The sequence below is a fragment of the Bombina bombina genome, chromosome 2 (assembly GCF_027579735.1).
Source record: "Bombina bombina isolate aBomBom1 chromosome 2, aBomBom1.pri, whole genome shotgun sequence".
Classification (NCBI taxonomy): Eukaryota; Metazoa; Chordata; class Amphibia; order Anura; family Bombinatoridae; genus Bombina; species Bombina bombina.
The window spans coordinates 464,467,112-464,487,975 of NC_069500.1; the positions used below are offsets into that span (position 1 = coordinate 464,467,112).

Genomic DNA, 20,864 nt, shown 5'->3' on the forward strand with positions numbered 1-20,864 from the left:
GAATAAAACAACTGTCACTCAGTGTTTATGTGTGTTCTTCTGTAAGATTATGTGAATAGTTCCATATCTCCTTGTCTAAATTTTTAGAAAGAATAGCACTGACATAGAATTCTCTATAACACTTTTTAGATACAGTTTGTGATCACATCTCCTATGCTAGACTATGGCAGCAGTGCAAAGGCATCGTCCCATTCCCCTAGATACATTTTGTATGTTGCCTTTTTTGACCATCATATCCAGCCTCCCTCCGGACCTCTGGGATAGTAGAAACTGTTGCCAGCAATGAATAAAAGAGCAGGAGGAATACTCGGTAAAATAAAGAAGTACTGAGTCAACGTAGTTCTGTGGATCCTATCAATTTACAGTAACAATTTTATGCACTTTTGTGATTCAGAGCATACCATTTAAAAAAAAGGTTCCAATTTACTTATATTATCAAATAGTGCTGCCATCTAGTGTTCTTGCAAATGGAAAACATTCTTGCAAAACTGCTGCCATATAGTGCTCCAGATATGGGCCAGCTCCTAAGCTTATGTCCCCACTTTTCAACAAAAGATACAAAGAGAATGAAGAAAAATTGATCATGGAATTAGTATACTTTTTATATAGTCTGATATGTTTGGAATATGGTGTGGTGCTTTTTTTTGTTATGATTTTTTCATTTTTAATAGTTACTTTAAACAATCTTTTAATCTCCTTCCCACACTGGTTAGGAAGATAATTTGTGATACTGGAGTCAATATAAGAAGACGTATGAGTGCTTAAAGAATGCTACCTTCTTTTTCTTCTTTTGTATCGTAGAGTACTCCAAGTGTGACTCCGCACACAAGTTAAAATGTCAGTGACCAGAGCAGAGTAGAACTACCATATGCAGAAAGGATATGCTTTTGTATTTACAGTGACCAGAGCAGAGTAGAACTACCATATGCATAAAGGATATGCTTTTGTATTTACAGTGACCAGAGCAGAGTAGAACTACCATATGCAGAAAGGATATGCTTTTGTATTTACAGTGACCAGAGCAGAGTAGAACTACCATATGCAGAAAGGATATGCTTTTGTATTTACAGTGACCAGAGCAGAGTAGAACTACCATATGCAGAAAGGTTATGCTTTTGTATTTACAGTGACCAGAGCAGAGTAGAACTACTATATGCAGAAAGGATATGCTTTTGTATTTACAGTGACCAGGCTTTTTTCCATTCCAGGGAAGACAAATTTATTAGGCAAACTATTTTTGTTTAATTAAAAAAGAATGCCCATTGTAATTAATATATTTTATTTAGCAAGGAGGTGATAAATAACCTGGAAATTAGACCCTAACTATCAATATAATAGAAAAATCACTTTCCTGGTCTAAATATCAATTATAAGTGTATTTATAGTTCTAGGTATTATCCATATAAAAGAACAGAGTTGAGGGGGTGAAGCCAGCTGTAGAGCAGAATAACCACATGAAAGAAAAGCTCTGTCAAATGTGAGCCCTGCAGAGCCAAGTTTCCTGTTTACGAGGGCAGATAGCCGGCAGTTTTCAGCAGTCACATGCTCTGGAGACGGCTGAAGGGCACCACCCAGGTGGCTGTACAGAGTGGCAACATCGTTGGAACTTGAGGCCTACCCAGCCACCATTATATTGCTGCCTGAAACAATTGACGCCACTTCAATGGGTATATTAAAAGTGTCTTGTGTATGTCTCTCAAGCCACTTACCCCAGGACTTTTATGCACATGTAAGAGGGCTATTTTGCTCTCTCAGGGTTTTAATGTGGCCTAATTTATTAAAAATCCCATTAGAACCGGTGCACACAATTCCTACAAGCCACAGTATGTGTCTCTATTTAGGCAAAATATGCCACATCCTTATATATAAAAAGTACCAAGAAGGAGTCACTAGACTTTCATATTGAAACAAATATATACTACTACATATATAGAAGAAATGATACATTTTTACAGCTCATTCAGAGTTTTTGAACATGTAACTCTTTCCAAGACTACCCTAATGGAAGTAATGTGATAACTAGTAGATACAACCTACAGTAACAAATCATAATGCTATAACTCCTTGATTTCTGGTATTGATAAAAAGTTTTAAGAAGCTGACTCCCAAATTATCCAATATATTATGTGCTAGCTTATCTCAGTTTCGGACGTAATTAAGTGTAATTTGCATCCCCTAAAATATCTCAAAAACGCTATAATTATGGATACATCTCTATTACATTTCAAATTCAGTGATAGTGCTGTGAGCTCCAAACAAAAATGGATAAAACGTGGGTGGGAACTTATCTACTGACTTGAATTGGACACCGCCTCTACCCCAGCCACTGAGGACAATCTCAAATTCTTGCCTACGTAGGAAGAATTTACATCCTTCTTAGCCCAGGTAGGGCAACTCATAAAAGATGGTTTATCTGAGGTCAAGAGAGACATTACTGATCTGAGAGCTAGTAGAACATTTGGAGGAAAATGTAGATCATATCAACAATGAGACAGAGATGGCAAACCACAGATTTGAGCAACAATTAACAATAATCCAGCAATTATAATCCCAAATAGAAGATTTGGATTCCTAAAGGTAATTTAAAGGAAACAAATGAATACTGGGGAATTTCATCAGTATTTCTTAGTTTTCTTTCAATTTAATTGGTGCATTCATTCAGATATTCATTTTGTGAAGAAAAAAATAAATATATGGGTTTGTTATAAATTCACATTTGTAACAAAAATGAAATTTATGCTTACATGATAAACGTATTTATTTCTTGACACGGATCATCATCAATTACTGTTGGAAATATCACTCCTGGCCAGCAGGAGGAGGCAAAGAGCACCATAGCAAAGCTGTTAAATATCACTCCCCTACCCCACAATCCCCCAGTCATTCGACCAAAGGGAAAGGAGAGAAAGGAAGTAACACAAGGTGCAGAGGTGCCTGAGGTTTATATAAAAAGAAACTGTCTGAATACAGGGCAGGCCATGGTCTCACCGTGTCAAGAAATAAATAAATTAAGCATAAATTTAGTTTTCTTTCTAATGACATGGTGAGTCCACGGATCATCATCAATTACTGTTGGGAACCAATACCCAAGCCAGAGGACACAGATGATAAGGGAGGGACAAGACAGGAACCTAAACAGAGGGCACCACTGCTTGAAGAACCTCTCTCCCAAAAGAAGCCTCAGCCGAGGCAAAAGTGTGCAAAGATGACCAAGTTGCAGCCTTGCAAATCTGTTCCACAGAAGCTTTATTTTTGAAGACCCAGGAAGAAGAAACAGCCCTTGTGGAATGAGCTGTGATTTTCTCAGGAGGTTGCTGTCCAGGAGTCTCATATGCCAACCGAATAATGCTCTTCAGCCCAAGGGAAAGTGAAGTAGTCATAGCTTTCTGACCCTCGCTTTTCCCAGAAAAGCAATAAACAATGCAGAAGACTGACGAAAGTCCTTATTTGCCTGCAAATAAAATCTTAGCGCTTGCACAACATCCAGATTATATAACAAGCATTCTTTGTGAGAAGAAGGATTAGGACACAAAGAAGGTACAACGATTTCCTGATTAATATTCTTGACCGAAACAACCTTGGGCAGGAAAGCAAACTTAGTACACAGAACCACCTTATCAGTGTGAAATATAAGATCAGGGGAATCACACTGTAAAGCAGAGAGTTCAGAAACTCTTTGAGCAGAGGGAATAGCAACAAGAAACAAAACTTTCCAAGATAACATCTTAATATCTAAAGAATGCATAGGCTCAAACGGATCCTGTTGTAAAACTTTAAGAACAAGGTTAAGACTCCATGCAGGAGTAACAGGTTTAAACACAGGTCAAATTCTAACCAAGGCCTGACAAAACCATTGCATGTCTGGCACATCCGCCAAGCGCCTATGTAACAAAATAGACAATGCTGAAATCTGACCCTTTAGAGTACTTGCCGACAAACCCTTCTCCAGAGCATCCTGGAAAAAGGACAAAATCCTAGGAATCCTTACTCTACTCCAAGAGTATCCTTTGGATTCACACCAATACAAGTATTTACGCCAGATCTTATGGTAAATCCTGTGAGTCACAGGCTTACGAGCCTGAATCAAGGACTCAATGACTGACTCCATGCCTAGATAAAACTAAGCATTCAATCTCCAAGCAATCAGCTTCAGAGAAACAAGATTTGGATGAAGGAAGGGACCCTGAAGTAGAAGGTCCTTCCTCAGAGGCAGTCTCTAAGGTGGAGAAGATGACATTTCCAGTAGGTCTGCATACCAAATCCTGCAAGGCCACGCCAAGGCTATAAGAATTACAGACGTCCTCTCCTGCTTGATTCGAGCAATGACTCTTGGAAGGAGATGCGAATAGAGGAAACGGGTATGCTAGACTGAAGTTCCAAGGAACTGCCAGAGCAATGATCAGAAATGCCTGTGGCTCTCTTGACCTAGAGCCTTATCTCGGAAATTTGGCATTCTGCCGAGAAGCTATGAGATCCAACTCCGGCTGCCCCACTTGAGGGTCAAGCTGGAAAACACATCCAAATGAAGTTACCACTCCCCAAGATGAAAAGTCTGTCTGCTCAGAAAATCCGCTTCCCAATTGTCCACTCCTGGGATGTGGATAGCAGAAAGACAGCAGTTGTGGGTCTTCGCCCACTGAATAACTTGGGCCACCTCTGTCATGGTCAAGGAACTCTGAGTTTCCCCCTGGTGGTTGATGTAGGCCACCGAGGTTATGTTCTCCGACTGGAATCTGATAAACCAGCTAAGGCAGACTGAGGCCAGGCCAGAAGAGTATTGAAGATTGCTCTCAGCTCCAAGATGTTTATGGGCAGGACTGACTCCTCCTGGGTCCATAAGCCCTGAGCCTTTAACGAGCCCCATACTGCTCCCCAACCTAGAAGGCTGGCATCCGTGGTCACAATCACCCAGGAGGGTCTGCGGAAGCAAGTACCCTGGGAGAGATGATCTTGAGAAAGCCACCACGGAAGAGTCTATTGACGCCTGATCTAGATCTACACATGGAGACAGGTCCATATAGTCCTCGTTCCATTGTCTGAGCATGCATAACTGCAGAGGTCTGAGATGGAACCGAGCAAACGGAATGATGTCCATGGAAGCCACCATCAGACCGATTACCTCCATACATTGAGCCACTGATGGCCATGGAGAGGACTGAAGGGCAAGACAAGAGTCAAAAATCTTTCTTTTTCTGACCTCCGTCTGAAAAATCTTCATTAACAGGGAGTCTATTATGGTCTCCAAAAATACTATCCTTGTAGCTGGAACCAGAGAACTTATTTCCCGATTCACCTTCCATCCGTGGGATTGAAGAAAAGACAACAAGATCTCCGTATGAGATCCTGCTTGTTGAAAAGATGCCTGAACCAGAATGTCGTCCAGATAAGGTGCCACTGCAATGCCCCAAGATCGAAGCACAGCTAAAAGAGACCCCAGAACCATTGAAAAAAATCTGGGAGCTGTGGCAAGGCCGAATGGAAGGGCCACAAACTGGAAATAATTGTCCAAAAAGGCGAATCTCATAAACTTGTGATGGTCCCTGTGAATGGGAACATGAAGGTATGCATCCTTTAGGTCTATGGTTGTCATGAACTGACCCTCTTGTACCAAGGGAAGAATGGAGCATATAGTCTCCATCTTGAAGGATAGCACTCTGAGAAACTTGTTTAAACATTTTAGATCTAGGATTGGTCGAAAAATGTCCTCCTTTTTGGGAACTACGAAAAGATTTGAGTAAAATCCCAGACCCCTTTCCTGAAAGGGAACTGGAACTATTACCCCCAGGGTGGCAAGGTCCTTGACACAATGTAAGAATGCCTCTCTTTTTATCTGGTCTACAGATAATCTAGAGAGGAGAAACCTGCCTCTGGGAGGAAAATATTTGAAGTCTATTTTGTATTCCTGGGAGACAATGTCCGGCGCCCAGGGATCCGGTACATTTCTTATCCAATTCTGGGAAAAAAGAGAGAGTCTGGCCCTACAAGATCCGCTCCCGGATCGGGGGGCCAACCTTTCATGCTGACTTGGAATCAGCTGAAGGATTTTTAGATTGCTTTCCCTTATTCCAGGACTGGTTGGGCTTCCAGGAAGGCTTGGCTTCATCTTGCTTGGAGGAAGGGGAGGCAGACTTGCCTTTAAAGTTACGAAAGGAACGAAAATTACTCTGACATCCCTTCTGCTTATTCTTTTTATCTTGAGGAAGAAAAGAACCCTTCCCTCCAGTAATATCTGAGATAATTTCTGCCAAACCAGGTCCAAACAAGGTCTTACCCTTGTAAGGAATAGCCATGAGCTTAAATTTAGATGAAACATCCGCAGACCAGGACTTCAACCACAAGGCCCTGCAGGCTAGGACCGCAAAACCAGAAATTTTGGCTCCCAGTTTAATAACCTGTAAGGAAGCATCTGTAATGAAGGAATTGGCTAACTGGAGAGCCTTAATCCTGTCCTGGATCTCATCAAAAGGGGTATCCGTCTGAAGAGATTTTACAACGCATCAAACCAGTAAGCTGCAGCTCTGGTAACAGTGGTGATACACCGCAGGTTGCCATTGTAGACCCTGGTGGACATACATCGTTTTTAGTAAAGCCTCCAATTTTTTATCCATTGGATCTTTAAAAGAACAACTATCCTCTATGGGAATAGTAGTCCTCTTGGCTAGAGTGGAGATCGCTCCTTCTACCTTAGGAACCGTCTGCCACGACTCCTTAATAGAATTCGCTATAGGAAACACCTTCTATAAAATTGGAGATGGAGAAAAGGGTATACCAGGTCTTTCCCATTCTCGAGCAATAATCTCTGCAGCACGGTCAGGAACCGGCAAAACCTCCACCGCGGGGGGAACATCAAAGTATTTGTTCAATTTACTAGACTTTTTAGGATTGACTACGATAGTTGTGTTGGAGTCATCCAAAGTAGCCAAAACCTCCTTAAGTAATAAGCGAAGGTGTTCTAGCTTAAATCTGAAGGATACCACTTCAGCATCAGAAGAAGGAATTACACTGTCTGAGTCTGAGATTTCCCCCTCAGATGCTACTGACATGTCTTCTTCCTCAGGCTTATGGAAAGGGACACTCTGGATAGCCAGAACTTGATCAGAAACCTTACTAACTGTCTCCTTAAATTTCCTTTTACGCCTTCCCTGCAATATGGGGAAAGCTGACAAGAGCAATGAAGAAAAGAGTCGATCCAATTCCAGGGTAAAAACGAGCTTTATTCCATCAAATGATTTAAAACACAGATACAGGAAGCACCTTGGCAATGTGAGTTGCAGCAGGCAGAGCACCGGCTTACGCGTTTCGGCTTAGTGAGCCGTAATCATAGCCTGATGTGCTATTGCCTTTCTCACATTATAAAGGCACAGAACATGTTTCTATTGGATAACATTTAAAATGGTAAAACAATTAATTGTCTGCTGCAACAATTAACCTTTTAACAGCTACAGATTTGGATTTACCTCCAACAAATAGATCAAACATCATACCAAATAATATACAATTTAAAGGTTGTGCATTATGCTATTTACAAACCATTTTTGGTAAGAACTTTGTTATTCTCAAACTTAAACGTATTACTAATAGTAACATTAATCTGTTGTATAGGGGCACTTTTGTATACCTTCAGTGTATTTATAGATTGCAAATTCTAACATTAATCTATGTGTAATTCCCTTGACTTATTAATACTATAGGCACCTATTCTTCTTACTCAAAAAATGACTGTCACTTTAGTCTGGCTAGTTACCTTTAGATACTATGCGAATAATTCTAGAGATTATATATATCTCTCTGGACCTAAAATAATTAGTCATTAGAACACCCATAAATAATGATTTCACATTGACCATTAAAACATTTTGGACTATTTTGATGTTATCCTATTGAAAAGCAGTTTCTCATTTGTACTTTACATAAACAAAAATAAAGATGTAGTTATTAGTACAAATTAATATATAGTAAAGAGACTTTGATTTGATAGATATTAGATATTAATTTTACTCCCAAAAGTTTATCATATCATATTTTGAGTTTAATCCCTTAGGTACTCTCGTCTCTAACTGAAAAATCCAAAAGATTTCCCTTTTAGCCAGGAGTTGATCCAAGTCTCCTCCTCTTGTTGGCAATACCACTTTCTCTATTATGCACCATTGAAAGGTGTTCAATATACCCCCATGATTGATAGAAAAATGTTGTACCAAGGGGGTGGTCGATTTGCCCACCTTTATTGTAGAAAGGTGTTCCCTAATCCTACTGCGCATGTCTCTTGAGGTTAACCCTACATATTGAAGGTGGCACTGTGTACATGAGATAAGATAAATCACGTAATTAGATTTACAATTAACACATGATTTAATCTTAAATTCTTTGCCATTTACATATGACAAGAAGTTCTGTGTGATGTTCACATACTCACATGGTTTACAGTGTCTGCTACCACACTTATATGTGCCAAGATGTGTAAGCCAAGAACTCAAAGTATTTGTAGGCATAGGTAACTGTGTAGGTGATAAAATATTACCTAGTGTGGTACTTTTCTTATAGGAACACCTAACACCCTTATCGACCAAGTACTCCAACCTGTTGTCTGCTTTTAACATTGTAAAGTGCTTCTTTATTATATTACAGACTGAGTGATACTGGGCGCTGAATTGTGTTACAAAGTAAGCACCTTCAAATTTCTGTTTGGTAGTCTTGTGTTTTTTAGACAACAAACTTTCTCTCGGTATAGAGTTGACATTATTCCTAGCTTTTATGATATCCTGTACTGGATACTTTCTCTCTCTAAGTCTCTTACTCAAATTTTCAGCTTCTACCTTGTACTCCCTTTCATTTGAGCAATTCCGCTTGATTCTTGAAAATTGTCCTTTGGCAATTGCAATTTGGCAATTATCTGTCTGGGATGGCTACTTCTGCCATGTAACAAATTGTTACCTGCAATGGGCTTGCGGTACACACTTGTTTCAATTTTGTGCCCTATATTTCCAATAAGGGTTAAATCCAAAAAATTGATAATAGTTAAATTAGTTTCAAATGTGAAACGCAAACCCACATCATTGTCGTTTAAATAACTGATAAACTCCGGTATCAACTTACAATCTCCCTTCCAGATGAACAACAGATCATCTATGAATCTACGGTAAACCTCTATATTGGTTCTATAGGGGTTGCCCTCTCCAAAGATGCGGCACCACTCCCAATGACCCAGATATAAATTGGCATACGAAGGTGCAAATTTGGCACCCATGGCGGTGCCGCACCTTTGGAGATAGCAAACCCCCTCGAATTTAAAATAATTATGCGTAAGCAAAAAAGACACAGCTCTTACTACATAATCCTGAAACTCACTAGAATAATCTGTACACATATCCAGAAAAAAAGCAACTGCAGATATTCCCTTGTCATGGGGTATGGATGAATAGAGCGCTACGGCATCAACCGTGAGCCATGCACTATTATTCTCCCATCTTATGTCTTGTAAAATGTTAATCACATGTGTAGTGTCTCTCAAATATGCCGGAAGGGACGTGACAAATGGCTGAAGAATGGAGTCTACCCACTGTGATAAGTGTTCCAAAAGTGAGCCAATCCCACTCACTATGGGTCTGCCCTTAACCTGTTCGAGAGACTTATGCACCTTTGGAAGATGGTGGAACCAGGGCATCACAGGATGTTCTACATCCAAATATTCACTGGTCTGTTTATCTATGAAGCCCTGGTCCACACCATCATCCAAAAGCTGACTAAGTTCCCTAGCAAAATCATTAGTGGGATCTTTCCTCAAAATCTCATAATCATGCGGATTCTGTAGTTGGCGTAATGCCTCTGCTACATAATCCTTTCTATCCATAACCACGATTGATCCGCCTTTGTCAGTTGAGCGGATTACCATATCGTGGTTATCTTGCAGAGTTTTAAGTGCTTTTTTCTCTTTATTAGTTAAATTTTGTGTTGATTTGCCCATATCCTTTGCCAATTTTTCTAGATCCTTCTCCACCCTCTGATGGAAGGTTTCTAATATAGAACCTCTGCTTTGTACTGGATAGAATTTTGATTTGTTTTTGAAAGAACTGCCCACATTCATATCTTGTCCCAATGGGACCGATTCATACTCCAAACCTTGCAAGGAAACCAAACCACATGCTTCCTGGAAATCATACACCATATCATACCCACTGTGAGTCTGTGAATTGTCAAAGTTAGTGATTTGCTCATCTTTACAAAAATGCTTTCTCAATGTTAAATTCCGAACCAATCGGTTAACATCCAAAAGTGTATTGAATAAATTGAAATTAGAGGTAGGTGAAAATCCTAAACCATATGCTAACACTTTATTCTGTTCCAAGGACAACTCAAAAGAAGATAAATTAATTACATTATATGTCATTTGTACTTTGTTTGGGATTTTTGGACCCTCAACTGATACCTCATTTCTGCCGTGTCTCCTTGCTTTTGGTATATCTGATCTGAAGGTCCCGGGGCCTGTGGAAAAACCTTCTCTGTATCTGGGACCTGACTTGCAGAATCTCTATCTTTAGGTCTAACTACCCTGCCTTCCAAGTTTTGTGTGTGTGTGTTTTTCAAAATTCCTATAACTGGGGGAATAACAGGAGTAGGTGTTATAGGTACAGAAGCTAACCCCTCATCTGAGGAGTACTCAGTATCGCTACCTGAAAATGATACATTTTTATTGCTACCACTATTGTTTCTTCTGCCACCTCTGCGTCTATGTCCTCTACCCCTTGAGTTACCTGCTGATTGTAATTTCCTAACTTCTCCTCTCTTCCTTCTATTCCAAATATAAACTGAGTTAGATTGGTAGTCTGATCTATCTCTTAAAAATTTGGTATGTTTGTTATCCATAATGACACTCTTATTTTTAGCTACCAAACCCCTCAGTATCCCATCGAATTTTTCAAACTGTGGTTCCATTACACGTTTATCCATTTCACATTGCAAATCCTTTATCTCAATTTTAACCTCTGTCAATTGAGCCAACTTATAGTCTCTCAGCATTATCATCAATCTAGAACAGCAGTCCGATAATACATCATTCCAACCCTTTATAAACTCTGTATTATTTGGATCAACATCAAAAGTAGGAAATTTGTACACACAAAGGCCTCTGGGAATCATTCCTTCCTCCATATATTTATTAAAAGTCCAAATGTCCCATTTCAATTTTATTTCTCTGATTAATAAAGTCTCCATGGATTCAAACAAAGAACTTAATGATAAAGCCCCTTTGCTAGTAGAGAAAATTTGTTCATACTCCAATGCATTGTTACCCCTCTCTGTAGCTGATAAGAGAGAAAAGAAACTTTTGTTCACATTGTCCCTAGGTGCTTCCCCTGTTGCTGCCATATCCATTATATTCAATTATTGTACAGAAAATGTGTCCAGAATGTTACTGCCAGAAAATAGAGGACTCCAATAAATAAAATACACACAGCTGTTGTGGATATTCCCAGCTAAAATATCCTATGTAAGAAAGTCAAAAAGTGAGGGTATGTGTGTATATTTATGAATCCTCTGAAAAACGTATGTAACTTATAGTTCGTTTAATAGCCCTTCCGTATACCACCACAAGCCAGCACAATCTTTATGCTTTACATCGAAAGGTTACTGCACTATAATAAGACTCTACGCTATGGGTGAAAGGACCTCCCGCTCTACTCGCGGTGCAATAGAGAGCTATGCTCACTACCTAACTCACCCCAAATCAGCGTGTCTACAGTGCGAATCTCTGTGCGAACCTCTTCGACGGGCATCCAACTCCTTGGCGTTCTCAAGCGGTTACGGGCGCTTCTCTGATGACGTCACTATTGGATCGCCTGAAGCCTGCAGGGATACAGCGGAGGTACTGGCAGCATACCAATCCTGTCCTGGATTAAACTTGGATCTGCTGGGAAGGTAGCAAGAGCAATGAAGAAAAGAGTCGATCCAATTCCAGGGTAAAACCAAGCTTTATTCCATCAAATGATTTAAAACACAGATACAGGAAGCACCTTGGCAATGTGAACCGGCAAAACCTCCACCGCGGGGGGAACATCAAAGTATTTGTTCAATTTACTAGACTTTTTAGGATTGACTACGATAGTTGTGTTGGAGTCATCCAAAGTAGCCAAAACCTCCTTAACTAATAAGCGAAGGTGTTCTAGCTTAAATCTGAAGGATACCACTTCAGCATCAGAAGAAGGAATTACACTGTCTGAGTCTGAGATTTCCCCCTCAGATGCTACCGACATGTCTTCTTCCTCAGGCTTATGGAAAGGGACACTCTGGATAGCCAGAACTTGATCAGAAACCTTACTAACTGTCTCCTTAAATTTCCTTTTACGCCTTCCCTGCAATATGGGGAAAGCTGACAAGGCCTTAGATACCACAAGGGATACCTGGGAAGCATTGTCTTGTAGAGAAAATCCTACAGGATTGCAAGAGGAAACACAGGGCACTGTATGTGGAGACTAAAAAAGTTGGGATGCTTGAGGAGAAAGCTGTGGCATATCTGCAACAGGAGACACCTGAACAGCATTTGCCTGGGATAATGGTGGCTCATGGTCAAATATTTTATCTCTATAACTTAAAGTTCTCTCAATGCATGAGGAACAAAAAGGAACTGAGGGTTCCACCTGAGCATCAAAACATATCTGACAAGCAGCAACATCGCCTGGGATAATGGTTTGAAAAGCCTCTTGATCCATCTTATGTAATAAATAAGGATAAAGTGTAAAAATAATTTATTTGAAAATAAAAAATAAATGTGTCCTGTGTCTTTAAATAGAATTGTGTGTTAGCGCAACAAACCAAATAGACCAAGGTGCCTACCTGTCCTGCAGCTCACAGAGTGACTTCCCTCACAGAAGAACAATCCCTTTTTCAAATACAGAGCGGTTACAGAGCCCTAACTGCTGAAAAAATGGCTTATAACAGTAATCTCCATGACCAAAAGTTAAAGGGACACTCAATCAAAATTAAACCTTCATGATTCAGATAGAGCATGTCATTTTAAACAACTTTCCAATTTACTTCCATTATCTAAATGTGCACAGTATTTTTATATTTAAACTTTTTGAGTCACCAGCTCCTACTGAGCATGTGCAAGAATAAGTGTGTATGCATTTGTGAATGGCTGATGGCTGTCACATGGTACGTGTATGCATTTGTGAATGGCTGATGGCTGTCACATGGTGCAGGGGGAGTGGAAAAAGACAAAACTTTTAAAATTGTCAGAAAAAAAATCTACTACTCATTTGAAGTTCAGACTAAGTGCTATTGCATTGTCTTGTTATCTTGCATTTGTGGATTATGCAAATCTACTGTGTTGACTGGTCCTTTAAAGTATAAAAACTACTATAACACACTGAGCCACCATAAATCACGTCACAGTCTCAATGCCCAAACTGCCTAAAAGAAACCTCAAACATGAAGGTTTAATAAAGTCCCAAATTAAATAAGACAGCGTTTAGCTGTAACAAGTGCCAGCAACCTCCTTGCAAAAGAAAATTAAAATGGCACTTACCTGAAAGTGCTGTCCGGCAGCAGGACAGCTCACCTGGTTTGAGAGGGTGCAGCACCTCACATGGACCTGTGAAGAGAGAAAAACTGAGTAAACCTACTCAGGTTTTCTAGTTAGGGCAGCAGATTCTTGAGAAAACACAGTGAAGATTGTACCTCACAAGTTCTCAAGTGCTCAAAAGCCACCACTGCCCTACTGAAGGGACTGATGTGGACTAGGCTAGACCCCAGAAAGTAACAGAGTAAGCTAACTCTGCTAAAAAAAATAATCTTGAATAAAACCTCATCAGACACCTAAACTTCACCTCCTCCTTGCACTACAGGCAAAGAGAATGACTGGGGGATTGTGGGTAGGGGAGTGATATTTAACAGCTTTGCTGTGGTGCTCTTTGCCTCCTCCTGCTGGCCAGGAGTGATATTCCCAACAGTAATTGATGATGATCCATGGACTCACTGTGTCATTAGAAATAAACAAATGCACAAGCCTACTGTATACTATTACCTGAATAGATCTGAACATCATATTTAGTATATAAACTGTTAAAGTTTATTTTGATTTACATTTTGCCACTTTAATTACACTTTGAATTGCAACTACAATCTATATTGATGAGTCCTTTTTACCCCTATCTACTTCTAGGGCCTTTAGCTGGATAGATGTCCTCTATGCTAGCAACCATTGCTGCCCACTTACATACCAGATCACCCCTTTTCCTATCTCCGGGGCCCACAAATATTTGAATGTAGTTTTCCTAAACGTCAAAGGGCTAAATTTCCCAAAAAAGAGGTTGGTTGCTCTAAATCGGTTCCACAAATATTAGGAAAATATAGTGCTCCTCCAAGAGACCCATTTTCCAAAACAATATTGCACCATGCCTCTTAGCTAAACATTATCCAATCTTTTTTACCTCACGTAATGAAAAACTGCATGAAATGGGCATCTTATTTGAAGTGTTCACCCCATTTCAGCTAATACATTTAGAACCTTAGCACTTTCTATACAGCTTTAAACTAAAACCTCTACACATTCTCCCACAGTTTACTAATCAATGGCAAACTGAACTGAATAGTACTACAGACAATAAACAGTGGCAAAATAATTTATAAGCATACACAGAAATCTTCTGCATCCCCTAGAGTTCTAGAAATGAACAACAAATTGCTCAATAGATGTTACTTAACACCAGTAAAATTAAAAAAAATTACCCTGGCACCTCAAACATCTGTTGGCGTGGCTTTGGAGCCATATACACTCTATCTCACATACGGTGGCAATGCCCTTTGGTGTCAGACTTCTGGAAATTAACAGCGCAAATCTTTAGTTCATTGCTTGGTGTGTCCTCCCCTCTGACCCCATTAATTGCAATGTTTAAATGCCCCCCCTACATGTTCATGTAGTATAAGGCTTAGTTGTTTTAAGAACTGAGCTCAATAGCCCTAAATTACTAATAGCTCATAAATAGAAATCTCCTAATATTCCTACCCTAAGGGAATGGAGGGACAAAACTTCAGAGCTCTTAACTTTGGAAGAATATCATTACTTCAAAAAAAAAAAACTTTATATCATGACAAAAAAACGTTATTGGGAACAATTACTTTCTTCTCCCGAACTCGCAGTGCCATAGTTACCACCCCAGAGCACTGGATACACTTCAGTCTCTCCCCTATCTCTCCCATTATCTTTTTCCTCTTCTTATCCCTCTCTTCTGCTTGCTATGTTCATTTTATGTTTTACTTGGGTTTCCTTTTTCTTTGAAAAGTGTATGTGAATGAAGCTGAATTGAAAGTGTAGTTTATAATTGTTGATAAGTTTAATGAACATTGCAAATATACAATAAAAAAAAAACATGGTTAGCGCAATGTCAATGCAAAATGTATCATTATCACAAACTTTAGGAAAGATTTGCACTAAAGAATGTAATACAATTATTAAGATAAAATTTAAGGTTAAACATCCAAAGTTCTTTTTTTTTTTAAAGTTACATTTAGAACATTACCATGGAGAACAAAGTAATCCCAGCTTGCTGGAAAATAACAGTGACAGCAATTGACTTACATTTTCTAAAGACTGTTACCTGAACATATAAATATAACTTTAAATGCTCCATAGCTGCTAGGATCATGCTGCAAAGCTGCATAAAATTGATTAGACAAGCAGAAGGCAGGGAAGATACGTTATAACAAGCAGGTTCTCTTTACCATATACTGCCAAACATCCAATTTATATTGAAATGTTGCTATGATCTTAAACCTCATTACTTACTTTCTGGATTGCTGTAGAATTTGGATGGCATTTTCTGCAGACAGATTTAGTTTGGCTTTATTGATCCAATTAGTAACATCATACCGGACAGGGTCTTTCCCTAGCTGATGAAGAATCTCAAATTGAAGTGGCTGTTCACATTTTCGGAAGGGACCATTATCTGCAAAGAAATCACAGGAATTTTGATCAAGTTTCCTTGAATTAACCATTAGTTCCCCTGATAACATTCCATCATAAAGTTCTAACTTATTTTACTTTTTGTTTTCATATTTTTCAGTTTGCTTTATTTAGAAAATGGAATTGACCTTTTCAGAAATTTAAAAGAATAAATTTAAATGTTAGACATTTTTTAATTTTGTTTGCATGAGAACTATTCATCTTGGTTTTTGCAGTACTAGCACTCTACATAATTTCATCTATGAAAGAAATTCCATGTGCCTCATTTATTAGGGCCTGTGTGTAGCCCTAAAACACTCGCAAATTATCAGAAATATTTGTACTGTAGGTAGGATAGCACAGATGTCTAAACTTGATATTGCTTATAAACAAAACAGTAAACACAAGATATTCATAAGTGGTGTTAATTCTTAGCGGCTAAAATGTCTGTTGATAAAAATAACAACATCCAGCATTTTACAAAGCTATTGGATTTTAATTTTGCTTTTAACAAACTACGGTAATGGAAGATTGTTTTAGGTTCCCATTCAAGTAAATGGAACATGATCATTTACAAACATTTTTCATTAATGGTAGCAACCTGGTTTCATTAGCTAAACATAGGTGTCTGACATAGATGTAATTTAAAGGGACAGTAAACACCTTGAGATTTTTAAATGAAATGCTTAGTTATATGTAATGAAACAACTTTGCAATATATTTTCATTATGGCTTTTGCCCCCTTTCCATTTAATTTGGCTCTGAAAATTGAGCAATTTCTACTTCTCAGAACATAAAAAACCCCTACTGACTTCTCAAAGCTAACCCTACTACATACCTTTCACTAATTAGGTTTAACCAATACAACTGCAAAAAACAGTACTTTATACCAATTTTATAACCATGACTAGCCTTGTAATCTGCCAACTAAAGCCCAGATTGGCTCCTCCAAATAAGGCAAATGGTGGGTGGAGTTTGGCTATAGCAATAAAAATTATGTTTATTTGTTTTAAAAACATTAAGACTTGGCTGATATGTTATTATTCTATAACAATACAAGAGAAATATCCTTAATTACAAGGTGTTTATTGTCCCTTTAATTAGTTTATTAAATATTTCAAACTATATGTGAATGTCTATTTCATCTGAGTCGATCATAGGTGAGTGTTTTAAGTGCCAAACAATGTTTGTTTGTTTTTTTAAATCATGGAGCCTATGTGGAGCAGGCTTTCCACAATGTGGACCACTGCTTTTTACCACCCCTGCCACCTCTGAGTTGCCGGATAGAAATCACCCTGAACATATTCGTTCAGGGTGACTGACAGGCCCTGCTCGTGTGATAGATTGAATGCTAGCAGAGGGCAGTGCTGCAAAAGCAAGTGCTTGTGCAATTGCACATACAAGCAGCAGATGTACAGAGTATGCTTGTTCCCCGCAAAGTCGGGCGGAAAGGTTCCCAAGTTGTTTGATGTTTAATGAAAATGTATAATGAAAATTGTTTTAAAACGGAATGAGGAAGTACATAAATTGGTTAAAAAATAGAAACATAACATTTTACACATTGCATCACAAAGTTAACCCCAGCAATGAAAACATGGTCTATATATTTGTTATATTTACTTGTGTTTTGGATTTACGATCCAAATGATTGATGTTATGCGTAGGAAGCCTGGAAGAAGTCCAATGTGACCATGACTGGGGTGGTGATGAAATGCACATCGGCTTGAGCAGGACACCATGTCTATACTTGTTGCATGTTGTGCTAACTCTGCACTTGTTTATATAACATAGTCTGTGCTACTATTTCCTGGAACTTTCTGAATGACTAGCAGCTGTTATCCCTCCTGCCAGTGCTGCGGGAGCAGCCCAAGCTGATCTGGCTGTGGCGTGTGAGGGCGAGTGGACAATGGTCTAGGATTAACCGTCTATCCTGGTAAGATTGACCTGGTAGGCTGGATTTCAATCAAACAGCAACAATCTTTGGCTGGCAAGTTTATCATAAACTTTACTGAGACTGGACGAGCACACTAGGATATCAACATCATATGTAATTACCGCTATTTGTCTTGTTTTAATATGTTTTGATCGATCTATATTTTTGTGCAGTAGCTGCTAAGTATTCACTTACCTCCTGCTAACATTTTCAGGTTGCCCTTTTTGCACTTAAGCACACAGCGACAGCTGTCTTTATTATTATTTGCGGGATGGTGTTGTAAAACACATATAGTCAAGCATTTATGACTGTTTTATGCTTTGACAAGTATGTTTTGTGTACCGAGTAGTTGGAAAACTGAGATCCCTATATGCATCCATTCAGAAATTACCCTCCTGATTGGTGGGGTCTATTGCTAGCCGGGGAATGCTGAGTACACACTGTGGTACATTTATTTTATGTATCAGCATTTTCCCGTCTCCTGACTTATATACAGGTATGAGATTGTGGTTTATATTTGTTATTGTATCACTGTTTTAGCTTTTTATTGTTTGGTGTATTTTCTATATAGAGATTACCATTTGACGAGTATGCTTTGAAATATTTTGTAGTATTTTTTGGATGTGATTTTTGTAAACATTTGGATATTTTGGATTAAATGAAGAGTGCTATACGCCCTTGCTTGACTGTAGGAGAGTAACATCTCCCTTTCCTATTCTTTTCTTTCTTTTTTGATACAAATACACCTCTAGATGGACATTGTAGTGTTCAACTTGAGGATCTTCTGCTGTAAAAATCTATCTTTCTATGATTCAAAATCTATGTTTACGTGTAACTAATGCTTCTATTATAACCCTTGATTTAAATAAACATTTGTTTTTGCCTGACAATTATTACAAACCCTAAAACAATTAAATCATTTGTTTCAGTAGTATTTGAGATTTTGTAAAGCAGCAGTAATCTTTATTTTTTTTACAATGTTTTAATAAAATATAAAGGGAGATATTACTTGTTACCAGCTTACTTACCTTGTTTATCCTCACATCGATTTTCAAAATATGAACCCAGTCGATCAAGGACAGTATTGTCTGAGGAGCCTTGCATGAGAACTTCTTCATCAAGGATCCAGAGAAGCCCCTTTTGCTCTTCCATCTGATTGCTTGTCTGCAAATGTAACTGCCAAGGCAACACAACAGGCTTTGAATAACACAGTAAGTAAAGCACTAAAAGGCTTAGAAAACCTTTTACCTTCACTGGTAATAGTCAAGGCTTAATGCATAATAAAACCAAAACAAGTACAACAAATGGAATCCGATTGGTTGAAGAATATGATTTTATGCTTTTTATTTAAATAGATATGAAACCCAACATTTTTCTTTTGTGATTTAGACAATGCAATTAAAAAAAGTTTACACTTCACTCCTATTTTCATATTTGCTTTGTTCCTATAATATTCTTTAATGCAGAGATAACTAGGTACGTCTGTAGAGCACCATATGGCAGGAAATGGATAACGTTCTTGCAAAACTGCTGCAATATAGTGCTCTAGACAAGTGGATGCTCCTGAGCTTACATCCCTGCTTTTCAATAAAGGATACCAAGAGAACAAATAAAACTTGATAATAGAAGTAAATTAGAAAGTTAAAATTACATGCCCTATCTGAATCATGAAAAAATCATGACCTAGATTTGGAGTTTGGCGTTAGCCGTGAAAACCAGCGTTAGAGGCTCCTAACGCTGGTTTTAGGCTACCGCCGGTATTTAGAGTCACTCAAAATAGAGTCTAACGCTCACTTTTCAGCCGCGACTTTTCCATACCGCAGATCCCCTTACGTCAATTGCGTATCCTATCTTTTCAATGGGATCTTCCTAACTCCGGTATTTAGAGTCGTTTCTGAAGTGAGCGTTAGACATCTAACGACAAAACTCCAGCCGCAGGAAAAAAGTCAGTAGTTAAGAGCTTTCTGGGCTAACGCCGGTTCATAAAGCTCTTAACTACTGTACTCTAAAGTACACTAACACCCATAAACTACCTATGTACCCCTAAACCGAGGACCCCACATCGCCGCCACTCGATTAAATTTTTTTAACCCCTAATCTGCCGACCGCCACCTACGTTATCCTTATGTACCCCTAATCTGCTGCCCCTAACACCCCCGACCCCTGTATTATATTTATTAACCCCTAATCTGCCCCCCACAACGTCGCTGCCAGCTACCTACACTTATTAACCCCTAATCTGCCGTCCGCACGCCGCCGCCAGCTACATTATCCCTATGTACCCCTAATCTGCTGCCCCTAACACCGCCGACCCCTATATTATATTTATTAACCCCTAATCTGCCCCCCACAACATCGCCTCCACCTGCCTACACTTATTAACCCCTAATCTGCCGAGCGGACCTGAGCGCTACTATAATAAAGTTATTAACCCCTAATCCGCCTCACTAACCCTATAATAAATAGTATTAACCCCTAATCTGCCCTCCCTAACATCGCCGACACCTAACTTCAATTATTAACCTCTAATCTGCCGACCGGAGCTCACCGCTATTCTAATAAATGTATTAACCCCTAAAGCTAAGTCTAACCCTAACACTAACACCCCCCTAAGTTAAATATAATTTAAATCTAACGAAATAAATTAACTCTTATTAAATAAATTATTCCTATTTAAAGCTAAATACTTACCTGTAAAATAAATCCTAATATAGCTACAATATAAATTATAATTATATTATAGCTATTTTAGGATTAATATTTATTTTACAGGTAACTTTGTATTTATTTTAACCAGGTACAATAGCTATTAAATAGTTAAGAACTATTTAATAGCTAAACTAGTTAAAATAATTACAAATTTACCTGTAAAAGAAATCCTAACCTAAGTTACAAATAAACCTAACGCTAGACTATCAATAAATTAATTAATTAAATAAACTACCTACAATTACCTACAATTAACCTAACACTACACTATCAATAAATTAATTAAAT

At 38.6% G+C, this 20,864-nt stretch overlaps 1 protein-coding gene across 1 annotated transcript in view; it reads right to left on the minus strand.

Moving 5' to 3' along the window:
• The window catches only part of MYO18B (myosin XVIIIB), a 1,229,288-nt gene that overhangs the window by 794,778 nt on the left and 413,646 nt on the right, over nucleotides 1-20,864 (minus strand). The window contains exons 18-19 of the mRNA XM_053702090.1: nucleotides 18,896-19,043; nucleotides 15,779-15,938 (exon numbers count right to left, since the gene is read on the minus strand). Of these exons, the coding sequence (XP_053558065.1) occupies nucleotides 15,779-15,938; nucleotides 18,896-19,043 (308 nt within the window). The remainder of the gene's footprint in view (nucleotides 1-15,778; nucleotides 15,939-18,895; nucleotides 19,044-20,864) is intronic.